Source organism: Drosophila erecta, unplaced genomic scaffold (genome assembly GCF_003286155.1).
Source record: "Drosophila erecta strain 14021-0224.00,06,07 unplaced genomic scaffold, DereRS2 tig00000000-arrow-pilon, whole genome shotgun sequence".
Lineage (NCBI taxonomy): Eukaryota > Metazoa > Arthropoda > Insecta > Diptera > Drosophilidae > Drosophila > Drosophila erecta.
In genome coordinates, this window is record NW_020825194.1 from 21,778,712 (window position 1) to 21,798,667 (window position 19,956).

Genomic DNA, 19,956 nt, shown 5'->3' on the forward strand with positions numbered 1-19,956 from the left:
TCAATTAAGACATTAGGCTCCGAAATGTTTTAATCTAACTTTCTTATCACAAGAACCGAAACAATTTCGCTCTTATAGGGGCCCATCGGAAGCGGCTCGTAAAATCTTTGATTGCAATTAACAATTAAAATGTTCCACTGCAGTAGATTTGATTTTTGAATTTCCACCACCTGTTACATGTTAACAGTTGCTCTGTTAACCGTTTGTAACCGCTGCCAGCCGTCTTACCTGTTGGTAGTGCTTTCTTTTTAATAAAAATTTCTTTTGTCGTCGCACAACTTCATTCAGAGTCTGGCCGTTGAAAGCAGCGGTCGCGTCGTGGTCTTCTCTTCAGATTCGTTCGCGGCAGAAATGCAAATACCAGAAATTCAATATTGAACGCGAGCCGAGAGAAAAGAAAAGTGCGAGACGTGTTTGGAAAATCGAATCGAATTTCGTACGGCACCGTCAACGGAAATCGCAACAACGGTAATTGTTGTGTGTGCTCGGTGAGCTCTTCCATTCGCCGCGAGTGTGCCTGTGTGAACTCTATTGGTTTCTAAACAATCAACTAATTGTGGAATACTTAGGGTCACAACAGCCAAGGATATCAGCCAGTTTGCGGGTAAGATTTGTGGGTTAAGCGGTTAGAAATGTTTGTCGGCCATTACGGTTGCAGCTAATTAGCATGCTGCACTCGACAAAGCACAAAAAATAAGCAAACTGCAGCGGGCTGTTGCTGGTCACCAGCTGGAAATCAGGGCAGGCCCAGCAACCCACACGAGTTCGTGCTTTAAGTCTTTTGTTTAGCCTCCGGTTTTTTGTCGCCGGCCCTTGCACATCTGGTGAAAAAACGTTACTAGAGTTTTTGTAAAAGAATAATGATGTACGCAGCTACTTGCGAAAGACGGCTTTTTACTTTAGTCCAGATCTCGCTATGCCATACTTTCCTCTCCATCAAATTCGGTTGACCTACAAATCGTGGTCTACATGCTAATTGACGTTAACTTGTTTCTGAGATTCCGCATTTCGCTGTCCGAAAAATTGTTAGGTTCATTGACCATCGCCTGGCATTATGTAAAGTACAAATAATTGAATTCTGATAATGAATTCACACTTTGCATGAGATTCAGTGGGTTGCGTGTCGGCGGCTGTTATGCACTGGGCGCGAATTATTCAATACACAGACGAGGAGATAACGAGATCAATTGGCAGCCAACCGTTAGCTAATTTATTACTTTCCCAAAAGGTCGGAGCAGCGTTCCCAATAGGGAAGGAGTCCGCCGCCTGATTTATAGCCATCGCCAGCGACCCAAATTGGCTGGCAAGCCAGAATCATTCTATATGCTTAGCTATGCCGGGCCAAACATAAGCGGAGTCAGAAGCAGAAACAGAACTTGGAGCCAACCCATTTACTGGATGGCACGCGCGGGCGCAGCAATTTCTAATGCCGCAGCTATTGCAATTGCATTAAAAACAACCCAGCAACCAGCCAAGTGAGCCAAAAAGCCAAGTGACCATAAAAGCAATGCCAGAGGCAGCAGGCCTAAACCGAATTACACTCGAGATCTGGCCATTTATGGGTGCTTCTTCTCTAGCCGAGGAAGTCACACTTGGCCACCAAAAACGAACTGACAGCCTTGAAAGATTTATTGGCCGACCAGATCGGTGACGTGCGGCGATTCTGCAAAATGGGATACATCCATCGGCGAACATAGTCAATCATCGCTCGCTTATCGGCCTTATCGCTGCTCTCTGAAATTGTTTTTCAAATCGGGCATCCTCGGCACTTTCCTTTTTATTTGAGCCACTGCAGCTCGTGCTTATACTTTTGTTACACCGTGAAAAATATATTAACGGACTCAAAGTATATGTTCAAAAATCGCTCACATCATTCACAAAACTAACAATAATAATTTGTTAGAATTAAATATAAATTTACAAAGATATACTTCGAAGAGTATTGCCAACTATACAGCTGTCACTCCGTGCTGACTAGCTCTTCTGTACGCTTTTTCTTTAAAATCAGCACTTGAGCAGTTTCCATTTGATGGCTCGGACAGTACTTTAATAATAACAATTCCATTGTAAAATTCATACGGTCTGCGCATGTGTGCAGCGCATAATTTCCTCGCTTTGTGCCATAAGTTGTTGTAAATTTCGATTCGCCGTCGCCGACTTCATTAAAACTAATAAAATAGCAACAAATTCAAGTTTTGGAGTGTGTGTGTGTGGCATTTGAAGTGCTCGGCTTGAACTTCACACTCTGGCGCAAGCTAAAAATTTCACCATTTCTCTTTGAAGAACCTGCAAATGCGTATTATTATAATTAAGATTTCAGGCACGTTGTCTAGACTTTCATTGCCATTTCTTAGACGCGGTCAGCGGCTATTTTGGTTTATTGATTTTTAAAACATTCGGCCTTTAGTTATTTATTTTTTATTTGTCTTCTGGCCTGAAGGAATTCCGCCTATTTTGGCCAATGGGGTTATTCATTTCTATATGCTAATCGGCACTTAGCATGTGGGCGTCACTTTCTATCTTCACCAGCGAGAGAGCGGAAATCCGATCACGGATTTCCTTGGCCGGTGATTGCTTTCGGTTTGCGGGAATTCGCTCGAAATTTCGTGTGATTGCAACACTCGAATGATTCACGAGACTTTGGCCAAGGTGTTTGCACTTGCCAACATTTGTTAACGTTAACATCAGGCAACATCAGACCCCAGAGATCATAGCCGGGATTTATGAGAGTGTGTGGTATGGTGGCCAAGAGCGATTACGCACCTTAAAAAGTGAAATTTCTCGAGTTGTTTTGTTTCGCCTTCTCGTTTTTCGCCAGAAAGAAATGCAAATTAAATCCGAATGACTAAGACGGCGGCGATTTTGGGAATGGTAATACCTAAGGCCATCAAAATGGAAACTGCCTAAGGTCGGGAAACTAACTCTCGTTGTACCCTGTTGGAAAACGTGTCTATTTGCTCGACTGTTCAATTACTGCCAGTTACCAACAAGAGATATAGAGATGGAATAGACCTTAGTATTTAAAAAAACCTTTTACATTTGTGCTGCACATTTTTATTTGTATGTTTTTGGGCCTTTAAATACCACTGGGATCTGCGGGGCTAAAGCATAGGGCTTCCAAGCCCACGACCAGGCTTCGTCCACATTCCAGTCGCACTCGCCACCGACTGTTTGTCCAATGATCGCTAACGGGGTCAGCTGTGCTACGTACACGGGGTTTAGCCGCTTCTCTCGCAGACGTTGTTGTTGTATTTTGTGGTACCTCCATTGGGTATTGGGTATCTGGTATCTGCCTGTCTGATTCACCGAAAAAGCAACAGAAACAGAAAAAAAAAATAAAACAAACGTGAGGCAGACCGGCGAGCAGGAAGACTGGCTTCCTCGGTATTTGGGATCAGAAGTTGCCTCATACGGCGGACAGCGGTGCCAAGGGGGCAATCAAAAATTTCACTGATTTTAATTATTTTTATTTTGCGTCCTACCGTTCTGGTTTGGCTGCTTTTGCCGTAGCGTTGCGTTGCGTTGCGGTTAAAGTTGAGGCATAAATTCGGTAAGCCATAAATAATTCTCTCTGCCTGGCGCCGCACCACATCACCGCATCTCATACAGCCGCAAAGGCAACAGCACTCAGAAGCTGAGCGAGAAATTTTTGACTGCCAAAAGTGAAAGTTGCAGCTGCTGCTGGCCGTGCCATTGAAAGAAATAAGAAATGTAGAAAAGCGCCGAGTCCCCTCCAATCCCCGGAATCTGGTTTAAAAATTAGCTCGCCAGAGACAGTTTAAGTTGAGTCTTAGGGTTTTCGGGGCCCCTCTGAGATTGGCCCGGGTGTCTAATGACTCCGCTGGCTCCGCTCTTTGTCAACATTGGCCGCAGGGCTGAATTAAGCATTTTCGCTATTATGTGTTTCGTTTTGTCGTCGTAATTATGTTTACCACGCTTTTGATTGCCACTATTTCGGTGCCATTAAAAACTACACCTAATTGCTGTGGTCCGTAATAGACGTGTGACTTTTTCGGGGTGCCCTCCTCTAAAGAGCGACACTTCGCAGCGGGCGGGAGTAGGGGAAAGTTGTGGCGTTTATGCACTTTATACCAACATGATGGTGGGAACCCACTCCGGAATGAGTTAATCAGAGAGCAGGGCAAATTGTGTAATGGGAAAGGAAAGTGCGGCAGGGAAGTGATTACACTAATCCACAGACTTCCTTGCCAAGGAATTGGGTCGGCAATTGGGTAGGGTTCGTTGAACCCACGAAATGTTTTGGAATGTCGCAACAACTCGTTTCAAAATTCAAATTTAATTAAATTAGCACTTTCTACGCGACAAGAAAGCCATGCCTCACATATTGAATAATAATTACAAACAATTAGCACAGTGACCCAGATGCGTAAATTATGAAAATGAAAATGCAGCACTGTCCGTCCAGAAATGCCTCCTTCTTCGGCGGCACTCATAATGGAAAGTGGCAATCAAGTGCGGCTCAAATGTGCAATGAAACCACGTTCGCATATTCAACGGCTTGTTGACAAGAAGTTTGTGTCTTGAGTCTTTCGCTTGCCTCACTCATTTCATTGGTTTTGGGCGCGTGCTCTTTCAAAAATTCAGCGATGACAGGTTTTCTTTTGCCATTCTAAGTTCTACAGGAGGATGCTCTATTGCTACTGCTCGTGCTGCTTCTCTTTGGGTTGTTCTTTTTTATTAGCATACTGATAAAAGCGAACTTGGCCGTGCTGGCATGCGCGATGTGGACATTAATAAAGTGATGGGAAAAGCAAACAAGTTCCTAAATTGTGACCCAATTACCCAGTTAGCCAGTCTGCGGATACGAGTTCGACTCGCTTTTATGAATTACAGCCCATCGACAAGGCATGCCAAATTGAGGCAAACAAGCTCTGCATTTGCATAACACTTTGACGGAAATCAAAGAACACAAGAAAGCACACAATCGCTGGCCAATTCATTGACAATTGAAATGAAAGTTGGTAGATGCTAGAAAACACGCTTCTGATAAATGGCCGAGCACTTAGATCGCAGTTCACTCGCAATGATTTCGTGCGGTGGCACATGCCGCATGCAATCGAGAGGAAATCTAGACCATAATAATAACCACGGCAATTTGGAGACACCACTGCCAATTGCCGCAATTGCACTTTCATCTGGGATTCTTGCTGCTCAAATCCCAGTGAGCAGTGTGCCCGCGGCTCTTTGAATAAGTTTCTACATGGCTTGATTGACAGTACGCGGCGATTAAGCGCATAATGAGCCTCGCTCCTGGCTGGCTGAATTTGACATTGATGCTCTTATGGCTGCTCTCCGCCGTTGAGTCAGTCATAATTAGCGCTGGGTATTTCGGCTGGGTGACATTATCGATGTATTTTGATTGAATGAAAGTTGAACTGTGTTTTTGAAAGTGAATTTCTTGTCACGGCAGAAGAAGCGGCGAATCGAAAGCACTGGCGGCCCAATCGATTTCGGATCTTTTGGCTGTTTTTTTTTGTGGCTGCAGAATATCGAAGAGCATTAGACAATAGCAACGTCTGTTGGTTAGGCCAGCGGCTGGCATTTGGCTCGTTTGACATAACCACCACAATGAGCGACCACCACAACAAGCCACAACTCCCAGACGGGTTTTCCACTCGCTGCAAAAACTGGCTGCTCACATTTGGTAAAATTTCACTTTTTCCTTTTATTTGCTTGCTGGCCGCAACTACTGCAGCAGCTTTTTATGAAAATCAAAGCAATCCCATCCAGTCACTTGTGGACCAGAGTCAGTGCCAAATTGGGAGTGCACCAGTTGTGTTGTTAATTGTAAGCGACACTGCCAGCCGATGTTTTGATCTGCAATCATAACCCATCCGAAGGCCCCGAACGCATAGTACTGGGCTCTTTGTTTTGTCCAAAACACTTCTCGCAAAGAAGCAGACACGGTCATGTCTCAATTAAGCCAACCTACGGCGCTTGGTCTGCTGACAAATTGCCGAGTGGCCGAGGTCTTGCTGTCGGGACTCAAAGCAGCAACACCAGCAATCTCGGCCGACTGGCTGCAATTTTCGCACCATAAATGTGGAAGCGGTCCGTTGTCAAAGCGTTTGAAGTGACAGCGGCCTTGTGCAGACTCTGAAATCAAGAGTGGTTTCGGCTTGGGCGGAAGGTCTGCGACTCAAACAAAAGTTTTAATTTCGTTTCTCCCATTGCAGCCTATCGAAATGGGAGGCAGTAGCAACTTAAGGTTGCTGGTGGCACTAATGTTGCTGTTTTGCACAGCAGCAACATCGAGCGGAGTGTCCACCACCGAGACCCCGTCGGCCCTGTTGCCCTTGGAAGCCAGGAGTGCTGATGTCTCGGGCGAGGAGGACGTCATTTCTACAAGCTATGTGCTGCCCAATCAGATATTTAACGAGGGAAAGCCATACTATGCGCGCCAGGATCCCGTGTCTGGTCAGCTGGACTTCAGTGCCAAGAAACCGGCCGGAATTCAACCCGAGGCCAATGAGGTGCTCGATCCCAACGAGAAGATTGTGCTGAGTGGTGGCAGTTCGCCCAACATACACGACTACTTGAACCTGCCCGTGAAGTACTCCTCGTCGAAGTTTGTTTATCCGCTGGTATCCAGTTCGTATGCCAACCTAAAGTACCAGGGCAGTAACAAGAACTACATCACCAACAAGAAACCCACTTCCGTGGTGGCGCCAGTTACACCACCACCGCCCAACTATCATAGCTCGAACTTCTTCACCGTGCCAACTACTAAACTAACTGCAGTGACACCCACGGCAGGAGCTTACTATCCTAGTAGTCCCTCCACCAGCACCACCAGCACCACTACGTCAACAACGACAACCACTACAACAACCACAACTCGGGGAACTTTGCCCCCTTCGAGGAAACCAGTTACCACCACTACAACCACGGCAGCCACAAGCCCGGCAGTCAAGTACACCACCACTTCAAGACGCCCCATTCCTTTGCAGACAGTTTCCACGACTCCACAACCACTGCGCACCAGTACCACCCGCAAGAAGTTTGTGCCGACCAAGAAGTACAGTCCCACAGTGCCCAGCACCAGTGTCAGGCCAACGGTTGGTCACGAGAATCAGCGCCCGCTGAAGTCATCGCCCAGACCAACTCCCAGCAGCAGCGATGTGGCCCTCACCACCCACCATGCGACACCACAGGCAGCTATCTTCCCTACGGAGCCGGCCACAACCACCAAGATGTACACCACATCGAGCACAAGTGCGCCAGTGGTGTTCACCGAAGGACCCACGCCCCCACCCGCCTTTAGTCCCATTCCTGGAACTGGTATTCCCAACCTGGATCCAGCCGACGTTTATCACACGCTGGGACAGAAGAACACACAGGCGGAGGAGCAGCAACAGCTGCAACTGGAGAAGCAGCAGCAGATGCAGAAGCAACAGCAAATACAGCAGCAGCAATATCAGGAGCAGCAGCAACAACTTTATGAGCAGCAGCAGTATCAGCTGCAATTGGAGAAGCAGCATCTGGAAAAGCAGAAGCATCCGTACCAGCAGCAACTGGAAAAACAGCAGCAGCAGCAGCAACAACAACAACAACAGCAACAGCAACTTATACAACAACAACAACAACAACAACAACAACAACAGCAGCAGCAACATCAGCCATTACCGCCAACGCTGCAACAGCAAGCACCTCCTCCTAAACCTCCCATGACACTCAGCGATATATTCAACAGCTTGGCTGAAGAAGAATCCAATGTGGCGCAAAACTATCAACAGAACCAAGGATTCGATGCCCAGGGCAATCTCATACAGCCCATTGCACCATCCAAGCCGTCGCCCTTCGCCATGCAGCAGCCCGGTTCCCAGCAGCAACCAGGAACACAGCAACCAGCATCACATCAACGACCCAATCCCAACGAGCAGAAGGTGATCTCTGGTAGCCAGGAGAACTACAGCAACGAGTACGTGTCCTACCAGGTGCAGCAGCCAAACATGATGCAATACCGACCTGTGCCGGGCCAGATCAATAATGTGGTGATTTCGCCGGGACAGCAGTCAGCCTCTTTCGTTCTTGGCAGTCAGGTGCAACAGGTAAGCGTGGGCCACCCGAGCATTGAGAAGGAACCACTGTTCGCCAAGGACACGCCAGGTGTTCAATATGGTCAGGTGATCAACGAGGACATTGGCAACATTAAGCGACCTCTCAAGGAACCGCTGCCTCCGCCACCGAACTTCCAACAGATGCCGAGCATCCAGCAGAACTCAAACTTCCATCAGAACGGAAATGTGGCCACATCTGGAGCACCTGGAACCGTTTCCTACCAGGAGCCACCACCAGAGGCACCAACTCCCTATCAACAGCTTCCCCTAATCGGATCCAACAAGCGACCATCAAAGAAACCCGTGACCAAGCCTGAGCAACCTTCGCATCCCTACACACCACAGCAATCTTCGACCCCGCCACAGCCACAGCCCACTCCACCGGTTTTAATGCAGGGAGAGGACACCAAGGAACTTCTTGTCTCCACCAACATTCGATTCCCCGCTCAGGGAGAAGAGTCTCTGGAACTGCCCTCCGCTGTGATGCAAGGTCCTCCAGCAGGACCAAACATTAATGGTCATGCACAACCTTTAAGTCTGCAGCAAATTCAAAACTCCAATCCCGTTGTTTTTCCAAGGCCCAAGGATGAAGTAGCTCCTGGCAGCGCCAGTGTGCAGATCCAGCAGCATGAAGTGCTTAACCTGAGCCAGCAGAAACAACAATTGGTAATAATTTGTCCCTTATTTATGATATTTAAATAAATGTTATATAATATATTCCAATCTTCATTCCTAGAAATTCCCTGCTCAGCAGCCTGTACTTGGTGAGCAACCCTCGCTGGAAATGGAGCCACCTCCGCGATACCCCACCACTGTGCCAGTTGCTCATGCACCTCCGACTCCTGGCAAGCGTCCACTCGGTACATCACCACCTTCCAACTTCTATAACGAGTACAACCGGAAACCACAAAACGGACCCCGTCCTAGCAACCTGCCAAATATTCTGCCACAATTTCGACCGAATGCCAAGATTTCCAGCGGACATCCTCCTGCCTTAAAGCAGGAACCAGGAAACATACGTCTGCCTCAGCAAGGTGGTCCCGGTCCAAAACGCCCTTACAATCCTTCGATGCAACCTCAGTTTGCCCATCGCCGTCAGCCTTTATACCAGCAGCATCAGCAGATGATGCAGAAGCGCTATCCCATGAATCGCATCTCGGAGTATCCCATGGGGCCCGGTCCAGGAGGAGATGTTAATAGGAGAGTATACAGGCTTCCCCCGTATGGAGGACAGAATGTGCCCTATCTGCCCGATCACATGTATCCCCGCCGCCCCCAGGGCCCTGGACCATTGAGATCCGTTGATGGCTATCCCGCAGAGCGACATGCACCTTCATCCGAACCCTACAAAACGATCGATGCAGAGGCAGCTGCCGACTTCGAGGAAGAAGATCTGGTGATCAACGATCCGCCACAGCCCGTGACTCCTGGCAAGGATCGCAAGGGAGTGGAGGAGACGAAACTAGAGCCAGTGGTCACATTACAAATGCTGCAGTCTCAAAAGAAGGCTGTGAGCCTGCCCGGCGATGATACGGGTGCAGGAGAGATCCAGGTCACAGCCGACAATGATCCCCAGGAAGCTGAGGCCTCCAAGCTCAGCCAGCAAAAGTTGGATCCCAGCGGCATGTATGTTGTCTTTCCGATGAAGAGTGCAGAGAAAGGACAAAGCGAAGGCGATGCACCTTCAGCTCCAGCTGAGTACCAGAATACTCCGTTCTCCGTGATTCGCGACCAGCCACAGGAACCCATTCTCAAGAACAAGAAGCCGCAATCCCTGCAGCAGCAAAACAAGGCGCAGCAAGTTCCCAAAGAGAAGTTCCCCTATCCTATCGAGAAGCCAGACCCATCATTTTCAGACCTGCACCCCGAATCGCAGACTTCTGTTTCGGGAGTACTGGTGGCTCCAAGGATCATTACGGGAGCTATGGGCACCGGGACAGAGACACCCATTGCAATTGCCTACACGCCCACAGAGCCAAACTCATTCCGCCACGAACAGGGGCAGAAATTCTCAAATATCAATCTGGCCACGTCAGTAATCAACGAGATCCGACAGGACACCCAGACGGAGGAGGACCTGAGCAGTGATTTCGATCTGCGTGGCCAGAACTTCGAGAAGGACTTCATGGCACCATTTTACCCAAGTGTGAGCCTAGGAGGTGCCAGTGGAGCTGCAGCAGTAAATGCTGCCGCGCCCAGTAACTGGAACATTCTGCCGTCGACCACGGATCAGGCAATCTATGAGAAGAACAACATAAACCGGGCTGATGTGGACCCCACAGAGCAAAAGAAAACAGAAGAGGAGCAACCCACTGCTAGCCCGCTAACAGCGGAAAAGCCTTCTGAAATGGACAGCTTCCAGCCACAGCTTCAAGGGGGCTTCAAACCCATTTATCCACCGGGCTACAAACACGTTGAGCAAGTGGAACAGGACGAGATCGCAGGTGCCAAGAATGCTGGCAAGGACCAACCAATCGCATTGCCACTGATGGGCACCACAGCAAAACCTTCGACGTCAGCCTCACCCGTTAGCAGCAGCAGCAGTTCCACCTCAACATCCTCTACCACATCCACGACCTCAACGACCCATCAACCCGGGGTAACGAAGTCGGATGTCACACTGGCAACTACCAAGGCGCCGGCAATCAGCACAAAGCCCACGCAGCGCAAGAAGTCCACCTTTGAGACGAGCCTGGCGGCCTTGCTCTTCGGAGACGACGAGGAGGATGGAGCACGCAAGTCCGCTGAGCTACCGAAGGCCCAGGTTGGACCTAGAAATGTGCCCCGAATGGGACCCCGAAGTCTGACTTTGAGCTAAGCGGGTCCGAGGATGCCCAAAACTAGTTTAGTCCAATTTTAGTTTGTATTATTTATTCAAAGTTTATGAGACAGCCGGGAAACGCCCCGCTTAGAGGTAGACCATGTGGTAATCTAGTTCTGTTCTACAGCTTATAGTAAGTAAGCTCACCTTTCCAGATATATAGACCATCGCCACCAACGAACACTACACCCCACAATCCCAGCGACTTTTGCGAGTCTGATTTGAAATGCGAATCATTTGAACTTTCTCATTTGACTCCCGAATCGTCGGAAATGAGAAAAAGCTTTTTACTCAAATTAACAACATAAACTTAAATAGTACTCACAATTTACCCAATAACTGTACCATAGAAAACCATGAAAAATAAACAAATTTCCGATATAATATGTCTTTTTTAAAAGGAAACAGTTTTGGCGGTAAAACTAGAAAAATTAAAATAGAATAAACAAGATAGAATGCTATAGTCGAGTAACCCGACTATCAGATACCCGTTACTCAGCTAGTGGAAGTGCAAACGAGAAATTTCAACATTTTCTGGAATATCGGTAGAAATTGAGAAAAAGTAATAAAATTAAAATAAAACTAAAAAGTTTTTAAAAGCGTGAGAGTTTTGAGCGCTTTCTTCAGTCTGTTACATACTTTTCAACGAATCTAGTATACCCTTTTACTCTACGAGTAACGGGTATACAAAAAGACCCTACGGTTTTTTACACAAATTGTACAGTTCAAGTAATTTTCCATTTTTTAGTGTATACTTTTAGGATGAGCAATGGACTCTATACTTACGACCCTGGTTAATAGTGATACAAGATTGAATCTGTAGTTTTACTATATAAGTATCTTTATTATACGAGTACATTAATTCAGTTTACAGTTATACAAAATTATTTGTTTGACTGACATGCTTTCGTTCTTCGATTTTAAATTTACGTTGTTTTAACATCTGTTAAAAGCCGAAATTAATTTCGTTTGTGTCTGGGATGGACTGTGATTTCAATGTTGATAATAATATATATAATACTTATTCATCATCGACCCAAGTCGGTAAGTGCTTTAAAATGTTTGATTGGCAACCGGAAATGAATTTTAAATTCATGATTCTCTAATGTTTGGCTTTACTTAGAACCCATTAACAAGACGATGCAATGAGGTTGACGTGTTATGATCAAATGGACGACTTACATTTCTTAACAATCTTCTTAATATGTACACATATCATACTTTATCTACATCTGCCACGGAAGTCTCACTTATCTTAATAAATTTTCTGTTCAACAGTGTCTAAGTTGGTAAAGTAAGATGCTTCACTTGAAGCCATTATTTCCTAAAGAATTCTTGATAATATATTCAATTTACGGATATATTTTCCTATCATCAGTATTATGGAAACTACTAGCCAATTGAAAAAAGATGGCTCAGTCTTCGCCTTGCTCTTTTGCAATACATGTAATAATTGAAGTATAATTGCAGCCGAATTTCATTTACCGTATATGTATGTAAGTTCGATTGTAAAGGACACACAAAAAGAAATAAAACAATTGATCATGTCCCATAATACTCTTTATAAAATCGGAATTTATCAGCCAATATATAAAATTGATCTGCTGGGTGTAATGTATACTTATGTATTTATTTGTAATGCAGATACCCACAAACTTGTAACATAAGAATCTAAAACTATAGTCATAAGTCGTGTTTAAGCCGAACTGGATTGGCCAATGATAAGTGGTTTTGCTTCTCAACTTGATCCGGGATCATCTGTACAATTTTCGAGGGAAAAGGGGCTTCAAGTCTTAAAACCTCAAGTTGGTAAGCCTACGTAATTATTTAAATTAATCGTTACAGGTAAAATGTATATATTGCAATATGCCTTTTTATGTGTGTGTGTATATTTGTATTGTATTTTAAACATAATATTTTTATACAAAGTTTAGACAAAATCAAATAAATAGCGCGATAAATTTAAAATTATATGTAAATGTATTCATAAAGAAGAGCTACGCCGTTTCATAGGAGTTTACCAGCGACAGATATTATTAAGAATAAATACTTCCCATGATTGGTTTTAGAATACTCGCTAATTTAGCATAATATATGTAGCGAAGTAAATTTGAAGGACTAGGAACCAGTACGACGTATGATTATGTTTATGTATATGCTTATAAATGGTAATTAGATACAATTTTTCAACTAATACAAACGAAATTGGTTCGCTTATTTAAGGGTATGCTTATTTTGTAGTAGAACATTTTGGCTTACTTGCAATTGCGCTCTATACATTTGACAGTAAGGAAATCAACTATTTACTTACAACATAAACTTTTGGGCATTTAAAACTAGCCAACTTTTGTGGGCAAAATTATTTGCGAATATTTTTTGTATTTTATCAAGTGGTACTGCCAGGTATAAAGGAATCGTATATGGGATAAAAATCTCACAGAATCGAACTAAGTCTTAGGGAGACTGAACAAATAAGTTATTAAATATGTATCAGGTCGGGGTGTTAATAACAAGGTCCCCCAGCTAGCCGCCTTGCTGTTGCTTCTTTTTGTCGAATATGGGAAGCTTCGATTTGACTGCACCTTCGCACACCATCATTCTTTGCTGCGCAGGCTTCTTGTCCAGATCAAAGCACAGGGCATCCGCGTTCAGGTGCCGCTTGAAGTCTGAATATCGACGCGACTCGTAAGAAAGGTAGTTGGAGCCCAGGGCAGAGGCAGCCACAGCAGCTGCTACCGTCCCGTTCCCATTGCGATGGTGCACCGAAGGCGGCGAGGAGTCCTGTCGCTTCCGCTCAAAATACTCCACTATCTTGGCGATCTGTGCGGATCTCGTGCTGGGCAGTGCCGTGAAGGAGCGGTCGTCCCAGAGCAGGGAATCAGAGCCTGCCAAGCTACTTATATCATCGGAGCTGTCCGTGTAGATGGACGAGGTGCGGTTCTTACAGTACAATAGTTGATTCGTTGCAAAAGGACTGCGCTGAAGCAGAGTATGAATCTCCGAGTCTAGAGCCAGTCGATTGATCAGACCCGCCGTAGCCGCCATTTGCGATTCGCTGCCGTTCCCGCTGAGCAACGCATGGTGGCAAGTGTAACGTCGCTGGTGTGTGCGTCGCGATGCCACAATGTCGGCGTCCAGGTCATCCATCGAGTCCAGCGCTGTGGAAGATGAGGTGTTTCCCCCCACCACAGCGGGATCATTGTCAATCAGTAGCACCGACGAGGAGGTCGAGGACGTGTCGTTGAGCAAGTGGCTCGGCTGTTGTTGTTGGACCGCAGCAGCGGCTGCAGTTACGGCGGCGTTCGATGTCGAGGTGGCATAGTAGCAGCAGCGACACAAGCTCGCTAGTTTATCGCTAAAAGACAAAAATATAATCAGTAACTGGTTACCAAGAACGATAATACAGGCCCTACTTAATGTACCAAAAATATCAGACAAACATTTGTATAGCTTTTTAAATGCTTAATGGCTTTGTGATGAACATCGACTAATAAGATGGTATTACACAAAGAGCACGACAATCTTTTAACAATTGAAAAAAGTGACTTATGATTGTGATTTGTATGCTTTAGCTAAACAAGTCACTTACGTTGCTTGTGCGTTAGGAGCTCGATTTTTATACCGTGGCTGTGTTTAACCTGGGGTATGCCGAAATAATTATCATATATGCAATATTTTTAAAATAAAAGTTTGTTTACATACGTATTTACAGTTCATTTAGCTAACGTCAAATACATACAATTTAAAAACCTAGTTTGATTCCGATAAATATGTTTCTATGCCATTTACGATTACCAACTAGTACTTCAAATTCATTTAAATTGAAATCTATACATTTAATCTATATATTTAAGAAATTTGCTCAAAATCTTTTTGCAATACGGTACATTATTACAAAGTAAGTTCAACAATTTTTAATATACTTACTTGATTTCACTGTCTGCGCTGACGCATGCGTCGAGCATAAGCTGCGTCTTCAACTTCTCATAGCAGCAGTTGCTACTGTTGCCCCCGCCGCCGCAACCAAACCCCAACGACCCAATCCCGTTCAGCTGCCGTCCAAAACTGCTGTTGGTTATCGCCGCATCGGACTCTTCGTTAAAGCACGAGAAGAAGCCACTTTCTATAGAGTCCCGCCTTGTTAGATTCGTCTTCATGGGGAGCTGCTCACACGAGTTCTTTAATTCGTTCAGATCGCAGGTGTTTTTCAGTTCGTCCAGCTCAAGATCAGTGCAGGATGAAACGGACACCGGAGTTTCCACCAACCTGGTTGAGCAGCCAGACATGGGAGTGGGTAAAGCCTGCACAGCGGCTGTTGCACCGCTACCCGCTTGGTCTTTCGATTTCTTGGCGCTTTCAGTCAGATCCTCACACGAATTGGACGCACCCACTGACGCAGTCAACGTGATTGTAGATGCGCTGGCTTTCAGTAGAGTTGGACTCTCGAACTCACTAGTACTGGTACTTTTCATGCAGGTGCCATTGGGGCCGCGAAAAAGCGGGTGCGTATACAAGGAATTCGCGCGGTATTTTCGAGCGGTTGGCACAGTGGCCGGACGCACGGCGCTGTCATCGCTGCTGGATTCCGCATCGGCACAGTTGCCCCCGCCATCAGGATCCTCACCTTCCGAATTGCAATCATCGCAGTCGTCCTCATCGGCTGGCAATGTAATTGGTGGTGGAGCACTGGTAACTGCTGGAGGAGCAGCATTGCTGATTCGCTGAGGAAGTCGAAGCTCGATGGCGCTGTATTTGCGCGTCATGTGCGGCGACACAGGCAGGCTCTTTGGTTCATTGGGCGTTGCTGCCGATGCCTTTTCATTAAGTTTTCCTGTTGCGCTTTCATCCGTACTCGTTCCGCCACCCTGAGCCACCGCTTTGCTCTGCATTGCGGCCAGCTCTTTAAAGAACGGCGCTAGCATCTCGAAGCATGAGCTGAAGAGATCTCCCACCCCTGCTGCATAGGTCTTTGGATTGGCGTCCAGGATTTTCTTAACACCACGCAACTGCGCCAGCGCTTCAAACGGATTCGGTTTAGAGCCGTTGTGATCCTTTTCAGATGTCGGCTTGTACTGTGGATCCTTTAGACACATAGTCTCGCCCACTTTGCGCAGCGTGAGTACCGCTGGCACGGGTTTGGGAAGTGGTGGGGGATCTGGAATAGACGTGGCGGGCAACTGAACAGAGGAGAGCTGCCTTGGAGGCGTTGGTGAGTGAGTGGAGGAGCGCTGGCGTTGCATTTGATGACAGCGCGCCTTGTCACTTGGCGACGTGTGCATGGGGAAGTGGATGATGTTCTCGCTTAGCGACCGCCGGTGCAGCAGGATCTCGGCCTCCAATTTCTGAGTAGCCCGTCGCACTCTAGACTTCAGTACATGATCATCAAAACCATTGCTGCCAGCAGACCCATTTGGCGTGGCCGGAAGCGCAGCCGAAGCAGACTTTTTACTTGGAAATCGGAAGCCATCCTCGGCCACGTCCTGTAGGTGGCGCGGTGTTAAAGTGCCAGCAGGAGCAGTACAAATGGTGGCCACCGTGGGTACCGAAGCTCGGGGAGTCAACGTTACATTTTCCGAATCGCTGCCTCCTGGAGAGCAGTTGATCAGCTCCAGGGAACTGAGTGGGCTCGCTCCGGCCGACGACTCGTGCTCGTATTTCTCCAGCAGCAAAGTCAACTTTTTGGTGGCATCGTGGAACGTGGGTCGACTCTTGGCATCGTACTGTAAGTTATTGAGCGGGTTACAACACATTCTTACAGTATAAGATTATAATTCCAAAACTCACCAGACAGCAGTAGAAGGCCAGTCGTAAAAACACAGGCGGAGTATCCATCGGACACAATTCTACAAATGCCAGGTAGTCCAGTCCAAACGACGCCGTGCGGGGCATCATATCCGGGTCCGCTTCGATGCGGGCTATTATCTCGCACTGAATGATGCCAAAGGAGAAGACATCGCTCGTCTGGTCATACCACTGGCCCTTCAGGCACTCCGGACTAACCCAATACGGAGAGCCGACTGTCTCAAGGCGTGATTTTCTGCTGTAAGCAAGCCCATTTATGATTAGTTTAATTATAAAGGACTAATAAACAAGGATATACTTACGATTTGACTGGTATTTTTGCGGCTAGACCAAAGTCACCCACTACGGCTTCATACTGATCGTTGGCCAGATTGCGAATAAGTACATTCTAGGCGAGAATCGCATTAGTAAAGGCCTTATTGATAGTTATTGCAGTTAGTACTCACCTTGCTCGTCAGATCCCTGTGGAAGATGCCTGCGTCGTGAACGTAGGACATGCCGCGCGCTATACCCAGCGCCAGTCTTATCTTCTGCGTGGCGCTGAGCACCACCTCCTTGTTGGCCAGCAGCTGCTCCAGGGAGCCGCCGTTGATGTACTCGGTCAGGGCGTGCAGTTGGCCCTCCTGCACGCAAACGCCCATGAAGCTGAAGCGAAAGAGGAAGGAGCACAGTTAGTTAAAGTTTGCCACTGCATTGCAACTATTCGGTACGGCCCGAATAAGTTTCACTTTCAATCACACAACTTGACGGGCACTGCAACTCCGCAGACCCGAGATTTCTTATCGCCGGTCGACATGCAATCGGCCACCCCCCACTGGCTGTTGGCATTGTTTCAGCCTTGATTCGATGCAAAATGAAATTGTAATTCGAATCCCCCGATGCGGCAGGAGCACGCAATAAAAAGAGAAAGTTTTCCCTTGAATGGACACACCGCTCCTTGGGAGTGGGAGTTGAAATGGAATCTCCTAGGATTTAAAGAACAAAGAAACCACTTCCTAAGCACTCATCTCCGCTTCCTGCCCAGACAATGTCAATGACTCCTAAGCCTAAAGAGCTCACCAGCCAGCCACTGCCTCACTCCAGGACGCAGCACGTTCTGAGGTCACCAGGCTCGGCAACCGGAACTGTAAGCTTATTAAGAAAATGGCAACGAGTGCGTCTACCTTGTGCCAACTTCTTCCTCAACACTGTGTGCAGCCAGGTAAACAAGGTAAACTGCTGCCAGACAGGGCTGACAGTGATGCTTCAAGGTGACAATGAACTTTTGTGGAACTATGAAACCATGTCAGCTTGCATCATCCTACGAATACCCTAATAATATATTATATTTTGAATCGTCACCTTAATCAGGACAGGATTAAACTTATTGGTGCAAAATAGCAATTAAAATAAAACACTGCTGAGATGTTCTTTCTTTTTGAAATGTACCTAATATTTCCAACCGATTAGCGCATGTGACTCAAGTCCCGTGCAGGTGTTCGGTACGTTAGCCATATCGATAAGAGTTCACTTCCATTCCGTCTTCTGTCAAATGGTCTAATCGAACATGCAGGCTTTATCTGCGCACATGTTTCTTTTGGCCAGCCCCACGTTAAAGCCATGGCCCAAAAATTGGCCAAATGGTTCCAAACTCTGCGTCGTGTGCCAGATAAGCTTTATCGCCTATATAATACAATCGCCAACCCCGCACTAACTCAAGTGGCGTTTGAAAAGTTTGACTTCCGCTTATGTGCTCGATTGCGCCATTAATTTTTCACTAATTGTAAATATTTATTTAATTAGCTCAACCGCAGAGCAGTAAATCCTTAGTAAATTTCCAAAATGGTGTGTGCGTCGGAATTAATTGCTTCGAGCACGCAACCTGTCACCCCATCCACCGCAAAACAGACACCTTTCCGTCAGGCTGTCAATAAGGATACGGCAGGGTCTCCAGGGTGCGACTGGGCGCGTGACGTCAGAGCACTGGCAATCAAATGTTACGACCACCCCGGCACCTTTTCGCAACTCAGGGGTCCCAACGCATTAGCATACGAGTTGCAAAGGGGTTGGCTTTGCCCACCAGTTGCATCCTTTGCCGACTGGCGTGATGTGTGGCGTTAAAATCACAGCAGCTCGATAGAATCATCAGCGGTCTACGGGGAAGCTTAATTGAAATCAGTCAGGTCACTGGCTTTCCGGCACTTGAACATGGTTCTGAAGTTCAGGTGGGGACAGTACAGTGAAGTACGTACAAAATGAACTGATTTTTATAATAAGTAGTTTGATTTCGATTATTGACATACCGATTTCTAAACTAAACTGTGAAAATGAATGCTTCATTTTTACTTCACCTATTTTGATAAGCTTTTGTAACTCAATTAGTTCTCCTAAAACTCGATTACAAAGGACCGACTGTACTACCGTACACAAAGGCTATTACGCTGCATAAAAAATGGAAATGTCTTGGCCAAGAGGGCATGACCCTTTTAAGTTTCTTGATAGATGCCACGCCAGTGTGTGGCAGACACATGTCAGCCCTTCAGACAGCCCAAGGGCTCGGCCCAGCGCGGATCTGAAATGAAGTTATCACAATGGCGAGACAACTCGATCCCAGGTGTTGAAGGCGAAGGCAGGGGCTCCAAGGCCCGCGGCCCGAGGGTTTTTGTCTGCCGCACATCCTCTGCGCCAGGAGAGACACACCTCTGCCCCATCCACTTTTCACCCGACTCGTGGCCGTGGGTGCAGGCCGCACTTCCATTTGCATGACCATCGCAGGGATTTACGGTTCTAATTCAATTTATTTCCCTGCGTGATACACGATTAGTGCCCCGAGTGAGTGTACCCCATGCCCTTTCCTGCCCATTAGCGGCTTACATTAAGAGGATTTGCCTCCAGTTAACACCTTTAATGTGCGCTTTAAGCCGTTCTCAACTCAACATGGCTTTGAAGAAGAGATCTGTTGACGGGAAGGATTTAATTGAAAAGCACGGGAACTGGTTTCTGATACTAAATCAGAGTGGCTACCAAAAAAAAAAGACGCACCAACAATGTTTGATTGTATGAAAAGTACATTGTTAATTGGCAGTTCATTTATATCGCATTCATCGGGCTGGGTGCAATGTTATTTTTGGAGGGCGAAAAGATTAATTAATTATCAAAAGGGGCGAAGGCAAAGCCATTTGCAGTGGGCGTCGCCAGACATTGTAAGGCGGGTTCGTCGACATCAAGCATTGCCTGGAAATGCAAAGCAGTAGCTGGCCAAAAGGGGAGGAG

The 19,956-nt window shown here is 46.6% G+C and overlaps 2 protein-coding genes across 4 annotated transcripts in view; one reads left to right on the plus strand and one right to left on the minus strand.

Annotated features, from left to right (window-relative positions):
• The first annotated feature begins 275 nt into the window (after window positions 1-275).
• LOC6553898 (histone-lysine N-methyltransferase 2D) lies at window positions 276-11,276 on the plus strand. 2 transcript variants are annotated; one of them, XM_001979535.3, is made up of 3 exons: window positions 276-604; window positions 6,198-8,747; window positions 8,818-11,276. In XM_001979535.3, exons 2-3 carry the CDS (start codon window positions 6,207-6,209, stop codon window positions 10,897-10,899), a joined length of 4,623 nt encoding a protein of 1,540 aa, XP_001979571.2. In that variant the 5' UTR covers window positions 276-604; window positions 6,198-6,206; the 3' UTR covers window positions 10,900-11,276. The 2 variants fall into 2 exon arrangements, with proteins under 2 accessions (XP_001979571.2, XP_026839582.1); XM_026983781.1 differs by lacking the exon at window positions 276-604 and adding an exon at window positions 5,762-5,808.
• A 444-nt stretch (window positions 11,277-11,720) lies between these two features.
• Window positions 11,721-19,956, minus strand: part of LOC6553897 — a 48,105-nt gene continuing 39,869 nt past the window's right edge. Inside the window, exons 4-8 of one of the 2 annotated variants that reach the window (XM_001979534.3) lie at window positions 17,151-17,349; window positions 17,007-17,092; window positions 16,687-16,942; window positions 14,830-16,622; window positions 11,721-14,257 (exon numbers count right to left, since the gene is read on the minus strand). In XM_001979534.3, coding sequence (XP_001979570.1) covers window positions 13,426-14,257; window positions 14,830-16,622; window positions 16,687-16,942; window positions 17,007-17,092; window positions 17,151-17,349 — 3,166 coding nt within the window. In that variant the 3' untranslated portion in view covers window positions 11,721-13,425. The remainder of the gene's footprint in view (window positions 14,258-14,829; window positions 16,623-16,686; window positions 16,943-17,006; window positions 17,093-17,150; window positions 17,350-19,956) is intronic. The other variant, XM_026976236.1, reaches the window with a different exon arrangement.